The sequence below is a fragment of the Idiotropiscis lumnitzeri genome, chromosome 11, assembly GCF_059441095.1.
Source record: "Idiotropiscis lumnitzeri isolate Australia: NSW breed Sydney's pygmy pipehorse chromosome 11, RoL_Ilum_1.0, whole genome shotgun sequence".
NCBI lineage: Eukaryota > Metazoa > Chordata > Actinopteri > Syngnathiformes > Syngnathidae > Idiotropiscis > Idiotropiscis lumnitzeri.
Window position 1 is genome coordinate 7,923,948 of NC_142401.1, and position 16,820 is coordinate 7,940,767.

The 16,820-nt window shown below is 38.0% G+C and overlaps 2 protein-coding genes across 3 annotated transcripts; both read right to left on the reverse strand.

Moving 5' to 3' along the window:
• Positions 1–241: 241 nt before the first annotated feature.
• cnpy2 (canopy FGF signaling regulator 2) lies at positions 242–3,405 on the reverse strand. 2 transcript variants are annotated; one of them, XM_088309464.1, is made up of 6 exons: positions 3,294–3,405; positions 2,993–3,096; positions 2,786–2,901; positions 1,560–1,757; positions 1,325–1,421; positions 242–848 (listed from the first exon to the last, which is right to left on the reverse strand). In XM_088309464.1, exons 2-6 carry the CDS (start codon positions 3,087–3,089, stop codon positions 805–807), a joined length of 552 nt encoding a protein of 183 aa, XP_088165590.1. In that variant the 5' UTR covers positions 3,090–3,096; positions 3,294–3,405; the 3' UTR covers positions 242–804. The 2 variants fall into 2 exon arrangements, with proteins under 2 accessions (XP_088165590.1, XP_088165591.1); XM_088309465.1 differs by lacking the exon at positions 3,294–3,405 and having other exon boundaries at positions 2,993–3,287.
• Positions 3,406–4,416: 1,011 nt separating this feature from the next.
• Positions 4,417–16,775, reverse strand: slc11a2 (solute carrier family 11 member 2). The gene is made up of 17 exons (XM_088308749.1): positions 16,599–16,775; positions 13,716–13,799; positions 12,819–12,958; positions 12,587–12,706; positions 11,965–12,084; positions 11,761–11,867; positions 11,590–11,660; positions 11,446–11,513; positions 11,200–11,355; positions 10,494–10,652; positions 10,330–10,416; positions 10,030–10,149; positions 9,797–9,946; positions 9,617–9,690; positions 9,103–9,256; positions 8,562–8,615; positions 4,417–5,497 (listed from the first exon to the last, which is right to left on the reverse strand). Exons 2-17 carry the CDS (start codon positions 13,747–13,749, stop codon positions 5,426–5,428), a joined length of 1,686 nt encoding a protein of 561 aa, XP_088164875.1. The 5' UTR covers positions 13,750–13,799; positions 16,599–16,775; the 3' UTR covers positions 4,417–5,425.
• Between the last annotated feature and the right edge of the window lie 45 nt (positions 16,776–16,820).

A 16,820-nucleotide genomic window follows, 5' to 3' on the forward strand; every position in this document is an offset into this window, starting at 1 on the left:
ACATTTTGTCTAGTTGTGATACTGTGTAAGTTTTTTGGTAACACACTACTAGGGGCTGATCAGTAGAAAATAAGAAATTGTATAAATAAAACTTTAGACGTTATGAGCAATACACTGTTGATAATATGATGAGGTGATATTTTGTTAAGATGTAAAACAATCTTTTAAAATCTCTAAACAAAAGGATTGCTTCAATAAACTATTGCGTATCAATAATTTCCCAAGAAAAAACGCAAGGCAGTTGCAGAAATCTGACAAAGTTTATATAAAAACTGGCTTGATCATACAGTTGAAAATAGTACAAAAATGACAAATATTTGGGGAGTGTGAAATGTATCGTTTTTTTCTGTCTTTCGAGGAGGGACATAAAGCACTCAGTTGCTCAAATGACATCAGTCAGAAATTTCCCATAATTTCTATTTGAGAGTTTACAAAGGAATTTTTCTACATCTCAAAGTATTATATTTTATCTTCATTTCTATATAAGCATCCTAAAGCAAGCAGCGTACCTCTTGAAAAAAATCCTGCAATCAAGTTTGAACAATTTCACAGTAAAAAATAATGTGCTAATCTAATTCCAGAGAGATATTGTTGACAGCGAGGTAGAGATATAAGGGATGGTGAAATGGAAAAAAAAAAAAAAAATTAACACAAACTCCCTAATCTCTACGTGTGACGCAACTTTTGAGGATTTGGAATCTAAGGAATTTTTATACATGACTATCTTTCACCTCTGTCGCCACCGCCATGGCGTGAACCGGCCATTATCAGCTGAGGAGAGACGGCCGCCATGGCGTGAGGATGTCAAAGTTCATCATGTGGGATTTTCAGAGCGTGGTCACAAAGGTCTGGCAAGGGCACACAATTAGAAGGCAGTGAGAAAAAAGACGATAAAGATAAATACAAAACTTTAAAGTTGAACACATTTTCCTTCAATTGGCTGGTTGAGATTTCAAAACAATTTCAGTAAAAACAATTTGGGAACATCTTTGCGACCTTTTATGAACCCTGTGGAAAACTGAAAATTAGCTTCATTTAGAGCTTCAAGAAATACTGGAAATAGAAGCAACGGTAGTAGTCATATATTTATCATATGCAATGTAAATATAAATTTGTGACTAATACACAAATAAAAAAAAAATACAAAAATTACCCGACTGACCTAAGATACCAGTGTCAATTTTTTAGTTACTGTAGATACATGTTCTACTCATAACAGTAAGCAAACGAAAAAAAAATTGAAACCCCGTGCTGACAGCAGAAATGACAAGACCGAAAGGATGCAAACAAACTTGTGTATGAAAAACAAAATTCCCACAAGTACCTGTCCGCTTGCTGCACAGTTTATCTTTGACATTTTCCGTCTCATGAGAGAAGAATTCGATGAGTTCGTCTTCGTGCTGCTCAGCAATGGCTTCACACTGCCACGAGACATCAAGATAAATCATTTCACACGGCAAAACTCACAATTTATCAAAACCTGTTTTAATGAAACTTAAATGAAAAAAATAAATAAAACTAAATCACGACAACAAAAATCTGCACCGCATTGTACTCACAGCAAATTTTAAACTGCCGGTGACTCTCGAGTCCAGCGCTGCCTCTGAGAGGTCCATGGCTTCACCGTTGCGCGATTTGACTCTAATGTAGGACTTCCTGTTGGTGGTGGCGTCCGTGTGCTCACCATAGTCCTCCATCCTCTCGCACACGCTTTCCATCAGCTCCAGGAGGTTTCCCTCAGAGCGTGCCAGAGGAACCTGCCGGCACATGTGCAATATAACCACCGTTGCAGTTGCTTTCACCATTCCGCATTTTCTTTTTCATAAAATGTAACTTTCCTCACGTTCACTTTAATTAAAAAAAAATAATACATCTAGCGGTCAGTCCCCATGTGTGTGAGGTTGTGTGTTATTTTTACAAATTATTGACCAAGCTAAAATTTTTGGAGGGTTTCCTGAAAAGTGATGGTTTGGGAGCTATGCGAAACCCTAACCCTAACCCTAGTTGGAAACCCTAACTATGTTGGAAACCCTAACCTTAGTTGGAAACCCTAACAACATGGATCCCTGTTTGAGCCTGACTGTGCATTACATAGACGACAAGTGGCGACTGCGCACCAGAGTACTCGAGATGGCACATTTTCCCGATGATTGACAATTGTTTATTTGGCTTTTATTTTTCATTGAAAGTAATGTGTACCAGTTGGTCAATAAAAAAAGCAGTTAATTCCTGCATTTATTTTGATTTTGGTCCACGGGGGGAATTTATCGTGCATTTATCGCTATCGAGGTAAAATTGCTCAATTTATCGCGATATTGATTTGAGGGCAAATCGCCCAGCCCTAGTTTGATACCATCTTAATACATGTTAGGTGAAACAATTCTTGGACGATTTATTTTAATGTGGAACAATTCGATTCGGTTCTTTAGAATACAGATGAATTTGAGAGGCTAAGATGCAATGAGTTTCTTGTTGTCATTTTGCAATATGAATCAACTTGTCAGTAGGCTATTGCGAATGTGGAATTTCCTGCAAACGCATTACATACCTCAAATAAAAAATATCTTGATATATTTTAAAGTGGAACATTCAATGCATTCACATATGTTAAAGCATAAGTGATTTTCCAATTCAAATCGTATTTTTACATTCACATATTTTATTTATTGATTTTTTTTTAAACACGTGTAAAATGACCGCCCCCCCCCTAATCTAATGTGGCACTTGGGTACACAAGTTTGGCTACCCATGTGCACGCAGAGAGATGACTGGATAGCACACTGACCGCCCTGATGGACTGACTACCGTCCGGGTTGATCCGAAACGAGCCAGTCTGGATCATTTTCTTGGGGTCAACTTGCGAGATGGCCCACTCCATCTCGTCCACCAGAGCCCTGCAAGCTGAGGGGGGTACATGCGTCATGTACTATTTTGCATTTGCACATTCAATGGCGCATTCATAATGGAGATGAAGGCGGAGGCAGACACCAACCTCCACATCGGATGTCTTGTCCTTGTCTGGCTGCCTGGCAGGAGCTCAGTAGGAAGAAGAGCAAACAGGTTGAAAGCAGGGGAGCAACTTCCCTCATGGTGCGTCTATTTAATACAATAATGACCACAGGTGGGTTGCCGTTACATCAGACAGAAATGATGACGATGGTGACGAAGTTAGCCGGCTTCTTTTTGGCAAGAGCTAACATACTGTGGGGGAAAAACCTGCACCGAATTACGTGAACGCTACTAAAATAGACGTTTAAAGTGGCGCTGAAGCAATAAGTTAGGATGAAACTCACCAGAAGCTGGCGACGATTTGGTAGAGTTTGACGCTCATCTTGTTCGGCGAAATGTGGTGACGTAGCACGTAGCGCAAAACGTCAACATGGGAGACAGCGACCCCTATGGTCGGGATGACGTAATCATACAGTTTTCAACCAAAAGTATAAAAAAATACAAATTAAAAATAATAATCTGTTTTACTTGTACCTTTACTCAAATATCACTCTAAAACGCTATATATTAATGACTCTTTAAAATAGTAATTTACCCAAGAAAAGTCTATTCTTATTTAGATAAAATGTATCAGTTAACATTTTTGAATCATTAGGGCTATCAGTTCACATCAACCAAATGCAATCCAGTACTTTGTACAGTATCTAGTTGCTGCTATAAATTAGGTAATATGTTTTTACAGCACACCGGAAGGCCACAATTGAGGGTTGAACCTGGAATTAAAGAATGTTTGTTTTTCTACATTTCCATGATCATGCCGTAGTTAAGACAGTAGACCTTTTAATTCACAAAATGCACATTAGTTTATTAAATTATAAAAATACATAACACAAGGTAGACATTTATAAATGTAACCATGGGTTTAAAAAAAGGAACCACAGTAATGTCGAATACTGTGTTATAATATAAAATCATATAATTTAAAAACTGTCAGTTTCTTGCTTTGGTTGGTTTATCGTGGAATATGATGTGGTCATTGAGTAATTCATATACACGGTCCGCCATCATTGCGTTTATCATGGTCACAGTGGCAATTAAGTGCGAAACAAACATTTTCCTTTTCTCTCTCAAGAACATATAAAAAAAAAAACAAATAGATTCCACTTGGAATTGACATTTATGCACCAATGAGTGGGACAGACCATAAATATATAAACTCCAGGACTAAATTTTAGCTAGAAGGGGAGACACAAATTTATTTTCAAAAGAACAAAAAAAAAATAATGACAATATTTGGTCCAGTTGTCAAACCTGCAAAAACCTGATTTTTTTTTGTGATGTTAGATGTGAGGCACTCAGGTGGAGGCACTACAGCATTTAGTCAAATACCGAAGAGCATTTAACCAGGCTGCATTCTGACCAGGGGTTTCATCATTTCATCCCATTTTCCAGGTTATGTAAGTGAAGTACAAGGTAAGATAGGAGTTTATTAAAAAATGAGCAAGTGTTGACAATAACAGCTTATTGACCAGCAGGTTATTTTGTAAAGCTGCTCACTGACACTTTAGTACTCCAGCATATTGAACTACAAAAGGCCACATTATGCACAGCTCAGCGAATGTTACCACCCACAATGTAAAACAATTTCCATTCAAATATTCAGCATGTTTCTCCCAGCACTTCACTTAAAAAATGCACTTCACATAAATACGTGGACTAAGAATAAATGACCAAATATATAAATTAATGACCAAGCAATACTGTTCAGATGCGATGACCAAATTCAATTACATTAAACGTTCAGCAGGTTTCCTACCATAAATTCAACAAGCATCCAACAAATATATTTACACATTTTTAAGAGAAGTGCATTTTTCTATAAAATACCTTTTAAATACACGTATAAATATTGATGTACAACAATTTACAGTTTGTACTGTATATCATGTGCACACAGCTCCGATGATAGAAAAGTCCCATATCAAAAAAATATTCTAAGTATCCTCAAAATGTTAAAATTGATGAATTATATGAAAAGATACCATATAAACTTTTGCCATTGTTTATTTTAAGCCAAAAGGCCCCATTGAAGAATGCTAATTTTGTAGTTAACTGTAGATGTACAAGGTCAATCTTTTATTTATATATTTTTTTTATGCATTTAACAGAGTATGTTAATATAATTAGCCTTTTTATTATTACTACATCGTTTAAGAAAATATTGCTTTTTCAGTGTTTTTTTTTTGTACCTTTGGCTGCATGTTTCATTCATGAAATTACATTGAAAAAAGACCAAAAAAAAGTGCAACATGGGCCTGCGTAGTTTGGCATTTGATTTAAACAGCAACGACGACACATTGGACATTATAAGGGCACTTTAAAGTGGAAGGCACTGACAGGTGACGATGCAAAGATACTGGCCAGGCTGCACGCCCATCAGCGCATTCACGGTGCGTCGTCCATCTGCGACTTGTTCTCATCTCTCGATCACACCATCCACATCGATGTCGTTCAGTAAGTAAATATCTGTGTGCCGTGCAAACCCCATCTGCAGGAGAGAGGAAGGACATTGGTGAGGCACACTTGGGATACTTAACCAAGGGAAGTGTTCAAAAGAGTTCCTCAGTGATTATTGTTATTCTGTAAATTAGTCTGGTTAAGACAACATGTACAGCAAATGAAAAGAGCGACACGGAGGGAAACAACATGTTAACACATTGTACTTATTTGGGCCCATTTGTGCATCTGTGAGACTGTAGAATCAAAAGTGGTGATTTTTGAAAAACAAACATTGAGGCGGAGGGAAATCACATGACTGTTGATTTGAATTTGTGATAAATTGAGGGTGCTCACCTTTCCTTATTTAACCCTGGAAAGTCCTGCAAAAGAGCATTTTTGCACTAGTGTACACACAACGCGACTGTCCATTATAGAATGGATCGGCAATGCGTCACATCTATTGCCATTATAGTTAATCAGACTTATTTCTTAAAGAAAACTCTTTGAAATTCAGACATAAGACACCATATACAGTAAGCAGTGTTTCCCGTTTATTTTAAACAAATGGTGCGTCTTAGAAGCAGAGGACACAAATAAGACAACAAACGTACACAATACTGCATTAATGTTACGTTTTTTTCCCGCGAATGAACACAGGAGTGAACATATTTTTAAGAAAAAAGAATTAATCACAATGATAAGTGGATGTGAGCAGCCACAGATAATCATGGACATGCCGCTCTGGCAACAACACTTGGCAACCATTTTAAAGCGAGAATATATGAATATAGCATTCATTAAAAACTCACATGTATTTGTCAGGTAAACAAAAAAAATATGTGTTGTGCTTAACACAGTGCTTTAGTTGTTGCGTTTAAAAAAAAAAATAAATAAATAAAAAAAAAAACTAAATGTTGTCCAATTCTAACATTGTGATGAGCTTGGAAACAGTTCCAGAATTCCACGCAAAAACACTAAAGCTGTTGTGTGCAAAACACTGCCACATTTCTTCTCATCACTTGGAAATAAAAAGAGCAGAGTTCTGAAATTCTGAAAATGTGTATGGTCGGTTACTCGGAAGACTCCAAATTTTGCTGAGGTGCAAATGTGGGTGTAACGGTTTTAATGAGGTTACGGGGTATAGAAAGTACTGTACATCATATAATAACACCTTAGAAAATAGGTTATTACAACATGTAAAAATGGTTTCAAAGTAAACCTCCAGGTTAAATTGAAGCGATTATCAGCTTTAAGTGATAAAAGCTAATATGATTGAATTTTACAGCAGTTGAAATAATTGTTTATAGTTAGCTCATATAGTGTGACTGATTATTTCAGTTTTTTTTTTTAAGTTTATTGTAGAGATGAACTTCTGTTGCAGCTAATTTTTAAATGCGATGAAACACTTGAAAACAATACAGATAATTATTTAAAAATAACAGCACGTGATGAGCCTCTTGTTTTTTCGGGGAAAGTTGAATTCAGACCAAGTGCTGCGTTTGATTCCCACTTCTTATGTCATTAGTATGAGAAATGGTCCCTCAATTTTTTTTGTCAACAGGGTTTTACAATTGACTTGATCAGTCACTCAGCGTCCGATGGGCTCAAACTGTAACTTTATTTCGATGTCTAAGGCATTCAAAGAGATTACTGGGTCAAATAAGAGGAGGAAAAAGTTGCTCGCGTCGGTCTCTTCAGATTCTTATCTTGACACCCCCCGCCAAACGTTATTACAAAACAATCCAATGAAAATCAATTACCCCGAGCAAAAAAAAGAAAAAAAAAAAAGGATATTGTATAATTAGGTCCATCAGATACAGATTGCAATTTAAAAATGTACTGGCTTTTAACTTGGGTTATATGTTAGATAAAAATGCGGAAACAACATTCATCATACCAAAAGGACACAAAAAAAAAGAAAAGAAAATTTGAACACAGATGCACAAATAAAGAGAATGGGCCGCATTCTTTGTCATTAAACGTGGCCATATAAAATGTGTCTCTATTTTACACGGTTGTGCTTCATCAACTTGGATTCGTTTATATGACCCAAAGTTGCTCCCATTTGATCACTTTTTCTGTGACGTGTAAGTCAGGAAATTCCATGAGAGCATACATTTATCACACAGGCCCTTCCATAAAAAAGACACATTCAAGCTTTTTAGCAGCTTTTCCTGAAATGACGTCAGCACAAAGCCAAGTGAAAATGAATCAGGACAAAAAAAAAAAAAAAAAGTGCAATCATTATTGGCACTAACTAATACTTGGATTCATCTAAGCACAATTGTGCAATTGTGTGCCTTCAGTGCCTCCGACACGTTGCAGCCTCAAAATATTATAACGCAGCTATGCTGCATATTATTTGGCATAACAACTCTGACTTTTGAGTCGATTCACATAGGAAACAAACTTATGATGCAGCAAATAAAAGAGGTTGAAGAACTACAGTGCCTCAATAGCATCTGGTAAAAATAATAACGGCGTATAGAGATGTAGAATGGGATGGCCCAATTTCTTTTTCCATTTTTAACATTTCCTTCATTTAACTCATTCTGCCTTTTAACTGTCTGTTGTGCGAACATTTTGTGCCTCTTTTATTGACCTGACGCTTAAACTTAAATGCTGTCAGCTACCCCAGTTTATTCTGCATGAAGACTGCAACAATTTGATAAATGATGTAAAAATACTGTCTGATACGTTCGTAGCGCATAAGTTTAAAGATTCTATTTAAAAAAAAAATACAAACGTAGTATTAAATGTGCTTTGCCATCTATGCACGCAAAGACGGTGTCACATGTAAAGGAACAGATAGTGTTCAACAATGTCGACTTTTTAAACTCTATTCATACAAAAGTGTTTATATTATGGCATGCGCAGTCAAACGCTACCCTAATGTCAACTTTACAGAAGCACAATCTGATAACCGGCCCGACACGAGAAAAACATGATGGATTGACAGGGAAAACGCTTCGACATGAACTCCAACAGTCCCGCTTGAGTACAAGGCTCAGAGTCTTCAGAAGAAAGAGGAATGCTGCTGGTTACTGTGCTGTTCACCTCTAGGAGTCGCACTCAGACTGTTCCTCTATCAACACAGCAGGTCGATTGCTTACCCTGCTGCCAAAGTCCAGACAGGAGACCCCCAGAGCGACCAAACAGTGCCACGCCTGCACACAAGACAGGAAAGACCGTTCAAGGAACAAAATGATTGCATTGAGAATTGCTTGCTTGCCACCTCATTGCTGTCAAAAGTGGTCCATTGAGCGCAATGATATGCAAGCCACACCCACTACATATGAGCAACAAATCTTAACATTTTTCCATACCAGTACACAGAAATAAAAGAGGGAAAAAAATAAATGACAACCTAACTGTTGGATATAAACATGGAGCGCCTCGAAAATTAATGAACAGTACCGACAAATAAGCATTTTGAAGCTGTGGGGGGAAAAAATTGCTTTTTATAGTTTGAACTTTATTGGAGTTAGCAGGATTATAGAAACAATATATAAAATAATCAAATTAAATAAATAAATTAAAATAAATTAATAATATTTTTTTTATATTCAGAATTTTCCTTAGTGACAAAAAAGTAAAATAAATGACAATATCAATTTTGTAAAACACTCCAAAACTAACTAGCTACCAACTCACCAGGTAGCCTACAAAGCACAGATAGGCGACGGAGAACAGAGAGGCCAGGACATAGAGCCAAACACTGTGTAGAGTCGTCACGTAAACCACCACAAAGTACATGTTGATGGCACAAACCAGCAGGATGACAATGCCACCACCGATCTTCCAAAACCTGAAGGAAACAAGTAGATACTTCCATTAACAAAATGGCGGATTTGGCACAATTTGGACACTTTTACACAGGGATGTACTCACTTTTGTTGCAAGACATTAATGGTTGTGTGTTGAGTTATTTTGACTATCTACATTACGTTACTTGCAAAATGTCATTTTTTCCACAATTGTCCCATTTAAAAAAAATTTAAATAGAAATAATTCCAAAAATACAAAATAATTTTTATACTGTACTTGTTCTATTTCGCGAAATTCAGGAGGAACTATTGGGTCTGTTCAATAATCTGATTCAGAGAAGCGTCTCAACACAACAGAGAATACTTAATAGTCACTTGGTAGATGTTTCTAGTTTGCTTACAAGCCATTTGCAAAGTCGTTCATGATGGACGTCAGGCTGGTGAAGGTCAAAATTGGGATCAAGGCAAAAGGAAGCTGAGGGACGAGAAGCAGAATTTATTTGTACACGCCTTATTCCAAAAGAATCTCACAGCCAACTTAGAAAATATAAATATATATAATATTCCTAAATGAGTCCGACCTGCATGCTTTGTAACACATTAAGGAAATCGTTCATCCCAGTCAGATGCTGCACATCCTGAAAGATGGCCACCAGCAGCGTCGGCGTGATGGCGATGGAACGCGTCAGCAGCACTCGCGCGAACCGAGACCACCGCAGGTTTAAGAAACCCTTGCCACACAGAAAGGAATAAAACCTAAGCACATTGCATTTCTTTCCTTCGATCCACATCGCCAACGACCACGCAAACGTACCTCCATAACAAACTGTCCAGAGTAGGTGCCTGTCATGGTGGAGCTCTGTCCTGCTGCAAGGATGCCGATGGCCCAGATGTACAGCGCGGCGGGGCCAAAGAAGCAGCCCAGAACCACCCCCTGAATCATAAGTGACATAAAATTCATTTTTAAAACAAGTATTTTCCAGGATGCACTCAACCTCAATGAGCTAACCTAGAAAAAAAAAAATCTACATTCACTAAAAGTAGCATCATTATTTCATTGACCTTTAATAAACTTCTTTAACATCTTACAGCAAGTACTGATGATCAGACATACCCCCTTGTAGATATCGACCTCTAGTGTTTCATTGTTGTTGGGGAAGAGACCTTGGTGAGGGATGCTGGATGCGTTGCACTCTTGGTTCTGCGGCCAAAAAAAAAAAAAAAAGGTACATTTTATAGCGTAGTTGAGTGTGACTGCTCATACGCCAGTATACGCACCACAACCCAGTTGGTCTTATCGTAGAAGGCCTCGGCAAAAACAGCGACAACAAAGACGTTGATGAGGAACGAGATGAAGAGCGCGATGGTGGACTCAATGAAGAAATACTTGTTGGCTTCCTTGACGTCCTTCTTATTTCGACGGTCAATGTCACGAGACTGGTGCAAGGGGGGGAAAATAATAATTCAGAGTTAATATTTATTGCTTTCACTCACACAGAGACACACTTCATAGAACCTGGAAAATCAAACGATGGAAGAGGTTGTTTTGAAAATTCAGCATTTAGATCGACACTTTCAGGGAAATATTTGCTATTACAGTAAATTGGATCACATAATATGCCAGTGTACTTCAATAACTCTGGATTCAATTCCGTTAACAAGTAATGTATTTTTTGTCAATCTGAAGAATGGTTTAATTTTTAAAGCTTTTAGACTACAAAAAAAATCATTGGGTTTAGCTTCCAAGTGAATGTGTGTACTATATGCTACAAGTCACATACAACACTTTCTTGACACTAAGACGCCACCTAGTGGTACAAAGTGAAGCCGTTTGTGCTTTGAGTAATAAAACAGCGAATAGGTGAGATTTTCAGCGAATAACAAGAAAACTGCCAATTGGTGAGTTAGTGACTGATGAACCATGATTCTGCATGGGACCGATGTCTTCCGAAAATAAATTATTCGGAGAAAAAACAATTCTCACTTTGACCAGAGCCGAGTGAAGGTAGATGTTGTGCGGCATGATGACAGCTCCTACGATGCCAACAGCTTGCTCCAGTTGCGGTGGCCCACATCCGGCACAGTACGGCAAGAACATGCCCTTCAGCACCTCCCCCTGGTTTGGTTTCACAAGCACATACTACGGAGGGAAAAGCAAAGAGTCAATGTAGTACGCTGTTGATAGCCTCTGTTGAAAAAAAGTGATAAGGGGAAAAAGGGGAAATGTTACCTCGTAACCAAAACTTAAAGCCATTACAGTGATAAGAAAACCGAAGAAAGCTTCAAGTTTTCTCAGGCCTACAAAAGGAATCGGACGGCGTCAATACTGACGGCACATTTCAGTGATAGCTTTGATTTAAAAATAATCACATACCGTATTTGTCCAAAAAGAGGAACACAAACGTATCTGTGATGGTAATGAGTACCCCGGCCCATAAAGGAATCCTGAGGAAGAAGCAAAATTGAGAAAAAAAAAGACATTCTGACCAACTATGACAAAAATATTCCACTTTCAGGGAGTAATAGAAAATATCCGATGAGGTACCTGCCCACAGAGAGAAGATTGAGAGCTATTGCACATCCAATCACCTCCTGCATGTCGGAGCCAATAATCGCCAACTCCACCATTATCCACAGTATGATTCGTGGGACCTGCAGGGAATAGTGCACAAGTTCACTGTTATGAAGAAACCAAAACAAAAAAAAAACCGGAATCATCACGGTACAGAAGGGGAGTGAGGATGCTCACAGTGGAATACTGCCGGTTGCAGACTTCCGCCAGGTGCATTCCCGTGACGACGCCGAGACGGGCCGCCAACCTCTGCAACAGCAGACCGATGATTGTGGCTCCCAACAGCACCCACAGGAGCTGAGGAGGAGAGACAATACCGGCACGAGATTCATTGGAGGGAGTTAGGGCTGGGCAAAATGGCCTGAAAATAAAATGTGACTTTTTTTTTTTCTTTTCACGGAATACAAATTCTTTTTTTTGCCTCCTCTTCATTTTTTTTAATGATACTAAGAAACCAATTTGAATAAATCCATCAGTGATAGTAAACATTAATTCATTCACTACCAGCCGACTTAAAAAAAAAAAAGGGGGTGTGGGGGGATTTGGACGTCTTTAGCCGTCAATGGCAGTAATAGCTAAATTCTATCCCTTTGTTTTCGGCGAAGTAATGCAGGACAAGTAGCTTTCAAATCTTGAAACGGTAATGGTTACCTAACCCAGCCACGATGACTAAACTTCAATAACATAAAAAATACACATTTATTTACAGGTGTGCAAATTACATCATAGGCCGCATTGAAACTGAAGCGTTTGAAGACCGAAGCCATTCACGATGAACAATATCATGCCATGAACTCACCTTAAATTTAGCTTCTGCTCCAGACTGCAGGTCAGACTCAATGTTTCCTGGATCTAAATAAGCGATGCTCATCAAGAACCCGGGTCCAGTAAAAGCCCATAGTTTCCTAAAACTGAACACCTGAAAACAAGAGAATAGAACGTAAGACTATTCTCTTTCACCATACTTAAAAGATGTTAAGCATGCTTCTTAAATCCAATATCAAGGACCAGTACATTTTAAAGCTTAGTACCTGATTGACATTTTCGGGAATGGCCACCTTCTCTTCAAAGTATGTGGAAAAGGGCTCCTCTAAGTCTGCGGGGGACGCCGGAGGAGAAATGGCGCTGTACTGGTTGGTCTGAATGTCTTCGTTGTCATAGGGGGAGTCCTCTAAGAAAACACACACACAGAGATATGCTTTATCAAATATTGTATTGCTCTGCCGTCACAACTAATCAAACATAGACATAGTTAGCTCAAATGATCAGTTTGGATGTTTTCAGTAAAATAATCAGGAAAAAAAATGCTATTTTCTGCATTAAACATCTACGTCTTTCTATTAACTAGTTACTTTTATACGATAGGTATTTGTAAAAGAAATGAAAAGGAAAAAGTTACTCATGTCCATTTAACTCATTTACTACCATTGACGGATAAAGACGTCAAAGATTTTTTTTTTTTTTTACTTGGCTAAAAGTAAATGAGTTCAAAGTTGCTGTTTAGTTCCATTTTTTTCTGATTTAGATCCTTCATTACTGACACCTACTGGCCCCAAAGAACAACGTGGACTTGCCTGACCAGTGACATTGAATTACATGACTTTGCCTCTAAATGTCAAAACATCCTGACAAAGAATCCGTCGGCAAGTGTTTCAACATACCACCGTGTGGGCACAAATAAAGCAAACTGAACTTTAAGCCGAGCATCACTCATACCGAAATAGAGTTCACTAAATAGAACTGTCAAAAGCCAACAAGAATAAAAAAGGTTTAAATCTCTAAAAATATTGTATTAAATATTTTTAATCCCCAGTGGCAGAACGCCGACTAGAATGAAATACTGCCGTTCTGATGTCAAGGTGAGCGTGAGTGTGTGTGTGGGGGTGTGTTCCAGAATCGCTCATGTTTCTGTTGATGTAATGAGTTACCTTGGAGGAGGTCTCCATCCTGCTGGGCCTTCATCAGGGCAGGCCGGTAGATCCCTGAGAACTTGAGGGATGACTTTCAGCCTCCTAAAAAAAAAGAAAAAGAACACAAAACTGTTTGAATATTTTAACTGAAGCCTGCAAGATTTAAAGGGAGTACTTAATTTGATAATGTTGTGTTTTGTGGTCGAGTGCAGCCATCCGTCATACGAGCAAGGAACAAATCATGTTTTGGAAGTTGTTGCAGAGTAGGTGAAAACAATGCAAGGTTGACTTTTTGTATGACAATGATGACATTTATTGGAGATTTGGTCCCTAAGAAGCACAAGTCTTCATCTTTTCTATCAATAGTTTTAATTGCAGTTGAACACATGAACATGCAATAATGATTGCTCTATCTACTTTCAATATGAAATGTTTTAGGGCAAAAGTTCCCCTTCCACTTGAAATGAAACCTTCCTCCCACGCTCCACACTCTCTCTCTTTTTTTTTTTTTTAAACTCAGTACACTTTTAAGTCAGCAACCCAAGGATGTAATGCCATTGCAGGCAAAGGGCAGAACCTTGAAACACTTCTCTCACACAGACTCGACACATGACTGTAAGCTCACGAGGCAAATATTACAAAGACATTTCGCCACCCAGTCAAGGTTTCACTTCCTCTGCAATTAATATTTTCCAAGTGACTGTTTGACACCGTTTGGATGTGCGGAACAACAGGATCATTCATAGAAACATTTGAGGACGTCATAATTTCCTTTTAGTGAAAAACCAACAACATTGTGATCATTAAAAATAGGAAGCACATATGGCCCGCGGGTTATTTTATTAAAACAAATTAATGTATAATTAAATACAAAAGGGACAATGGAATGAAAATAATGCATTTTGAAAACAAATCAGAGGTCAACTTGCATGCTTGAACAAATTTGGTCTGATCAAGGAGGGTCTGCTGAATAGCCAACCAGTTGAAAAGATAATGACCGGTCATGCGGTGCAGTCTAATGGACTAGTTTGTCATTCCATATGAGGCCAGTGGGCCACACAGGTTCGCATGATCTGAGTGAAATTCCCTCAATGGACTGATCACATGATCCTTTCGTATAAAACGGAGGCAAATAAATGTGGATGTGAAGTCAAGGGATGTGTCATCATTTTTTAGTCGAGTTCATTTTAAAAGTAGCACATTTTGTTATCTGCACTACTTTGCCATATTCTAATAGGACTAAATTCCAGTCTGGAACATAGCGTACTGTTTTATGTGTCAGCACTAATTCCTTCCGCTTCTTATGCGAGCAGAATTTAAGTAATTGACTGCTGTCTTGCAATCTTTGCATCACTCACTGTAGTGGCTCACATGGACTGGCATACTGCTAATTACAGATACCAGTGTTAAAATGTTACTTTTTACTCATTTTCCATAAACATAAACAATATTTTGACCTGGGCCAATAGTATCTTAATAATACTGTAAAATTATGCAGTACAGATCTTTCCAAAAATATTTAGTAGCCTATCTGACATTAATAAATTAATAATCAAACCTTCAAATCAATGGTTCAAAGAAAATGAAAAGTGTATTTTTATTAGTTATACTGCAGATGTCAAGGCACAATTTAAACTCTGTAGGGCTTCTGTTCCTAATGTTAGGAATCATTCCTATGCTGTCCTAATGTTGCGAGATTCACCCATGACCTCTCAAAGAACAACAGGTCCACATTTCTAGGTGATTCGCTATTTTGTGTCACTTTAGCTTACATCAAACAGTGAAAGAATCACATGTCGGGTATTTTATTGCTGTCAAAATGCATCATATTTAACTCTAACACTATGTACGGGTGAAAGTATTGCCAGCGCAGTTCACAAAGGTTTTATGGCAGTGACAGTTTGGACCCTGGAAGAACTTTTCTGATCTTAAGAGAAATTGCTATTTTGAAATTAAGTGTTCAGTCAGGCATGGAACATATTGTGGATTGGGACTTACCATGTGATATTTATTAGAATAATACAAATTTATAACAAATATTGTGCTCTTAGATCTGAATGGGGGGAAAAAGTAACAGCGAGATAAGCCGCTTTATCAGTACTGGGCAGCTTTTGCAATCACAAGTGCCCATCTGTGACAACTCCCAAACGAACAAGTGACGTCTAAAGGTATAACAATTCAGTCTGTGGTGCTCAAAGTTCCATACAAAAAAAAGATAATGAAGAATATTTAGGTGTTGTTCTGGTTAACATAAAATATAGACACACACAATATGTTCTGCTTGTACTTGAAAGTGGCCAGCCTTGAATTCAAAGTCTTGCTGCAGACCATCTCACTCAATGTAAACTTTGACCTTCATTACCGGAACATCTGGGAACGTGCCTAAAATAAAAGTTTGAGCTTTAAAAACTGGTTCATCGAGATAATCGACAGGATGAATAGCGATGACGCAATTGGAAATAGTGTGCCCAAATTCAACTAGAATTGCAGTTGTGACTACAAACTATTCAAATAAGTTTGCTTAAAAAAAAACGCATGACCCAAAAAACAAAAAAGACAGCTTAGATTACATAATGAAATTGTAGTGACAAAGACGATAAGATAATGACCATTATGATGGGGATTTATTGAGGTTTTAAAGTAGCTCCTTACTTTGTGATCAAAACTTGTAACATCTCGTTCTGATGGCGTGGGATGAATAAAAAAAACAACGTGCTGACTCTGACTTCTGTCCTTTTTGTACATGTGGCACGGTACAGTATGCCAAACCTTACCAACCGTACACAAAATAAAGTCCGCGGCAGGTTGACAAAGTCACACAGAAGCTAACATACGCTAAGTGCTAGCTTCCGAGATTGCATCGCTTAGTGACCTTTAGTAAAGTATAGAAAACATCCTTACCTGATTATAGCGTAGGGAAGAGCCACTAATATTGTAGTTCGGCAATGGCGTCCGACATCCAACAAGCACCATGGGTATAAATATAAGGTCGAAGATTGGAATCGGCGTTATCAAGTTGAACTCTCAGGCACATTTGTATCTTGACGGATCTTGCCATGTCAACTTTTAGTTTGAGAGTACTGCGCATGCCCAGAAAACAACACTGCTCTGATTGGTCAATTG

What these genes read in the sequence shown, in the direction of transcription:
- cnpy2 (XM_088309464.1), bottom strand. Translation starts at nt 3,089, where the DNA reads ATGAGGGAAGTTGCTCCCCTGCTTTCAACCTGTTTGCTCTTCTTCCTA. An exon ending in GTAGTCAGTCCATCAGGGCG is followed by an intron (nt 1,758 to 2,785) that starts GTCAGTGTGCTA and finishes ATGTGCCGGCAG; the next exon opens with GTTCCTCTGGCACGCTCTGA. An exon ending in ACTGTGCAGCAAGCGGACAG is followed by an intron (nt 849 to 1,324) that starts GTACTTGTGGGA and finishes TGCCCTTGCCAG; the next exon opens with ACCTTTGTGACCACGCTCTG.
- slc11a2 (XM_088308749.1), bottom strand. Translation starts at nt 13,749, where the DNA reads ATGAAGGCCCAGCAGGATGGAGACCTCCTCCAAG. An exon ending in GGATGGAGACCTCCTCCAAG is followed by an intron (nt 12,959 to 13,715) that starts GTAACTCATTAC and finishes GTGTTTTCTTAG; the next exon opens with AGGACTCCCCCTATGACAAC. An exon ending in TTCACTCGGCTCTGGTCAAA is followed by an intron (nt 10,653 to 11,199) that starts GTGAGAATTGTT and finishes CCCTTGCACCAG; the next exon opens with TCTCGTGACATTGACCGTCG.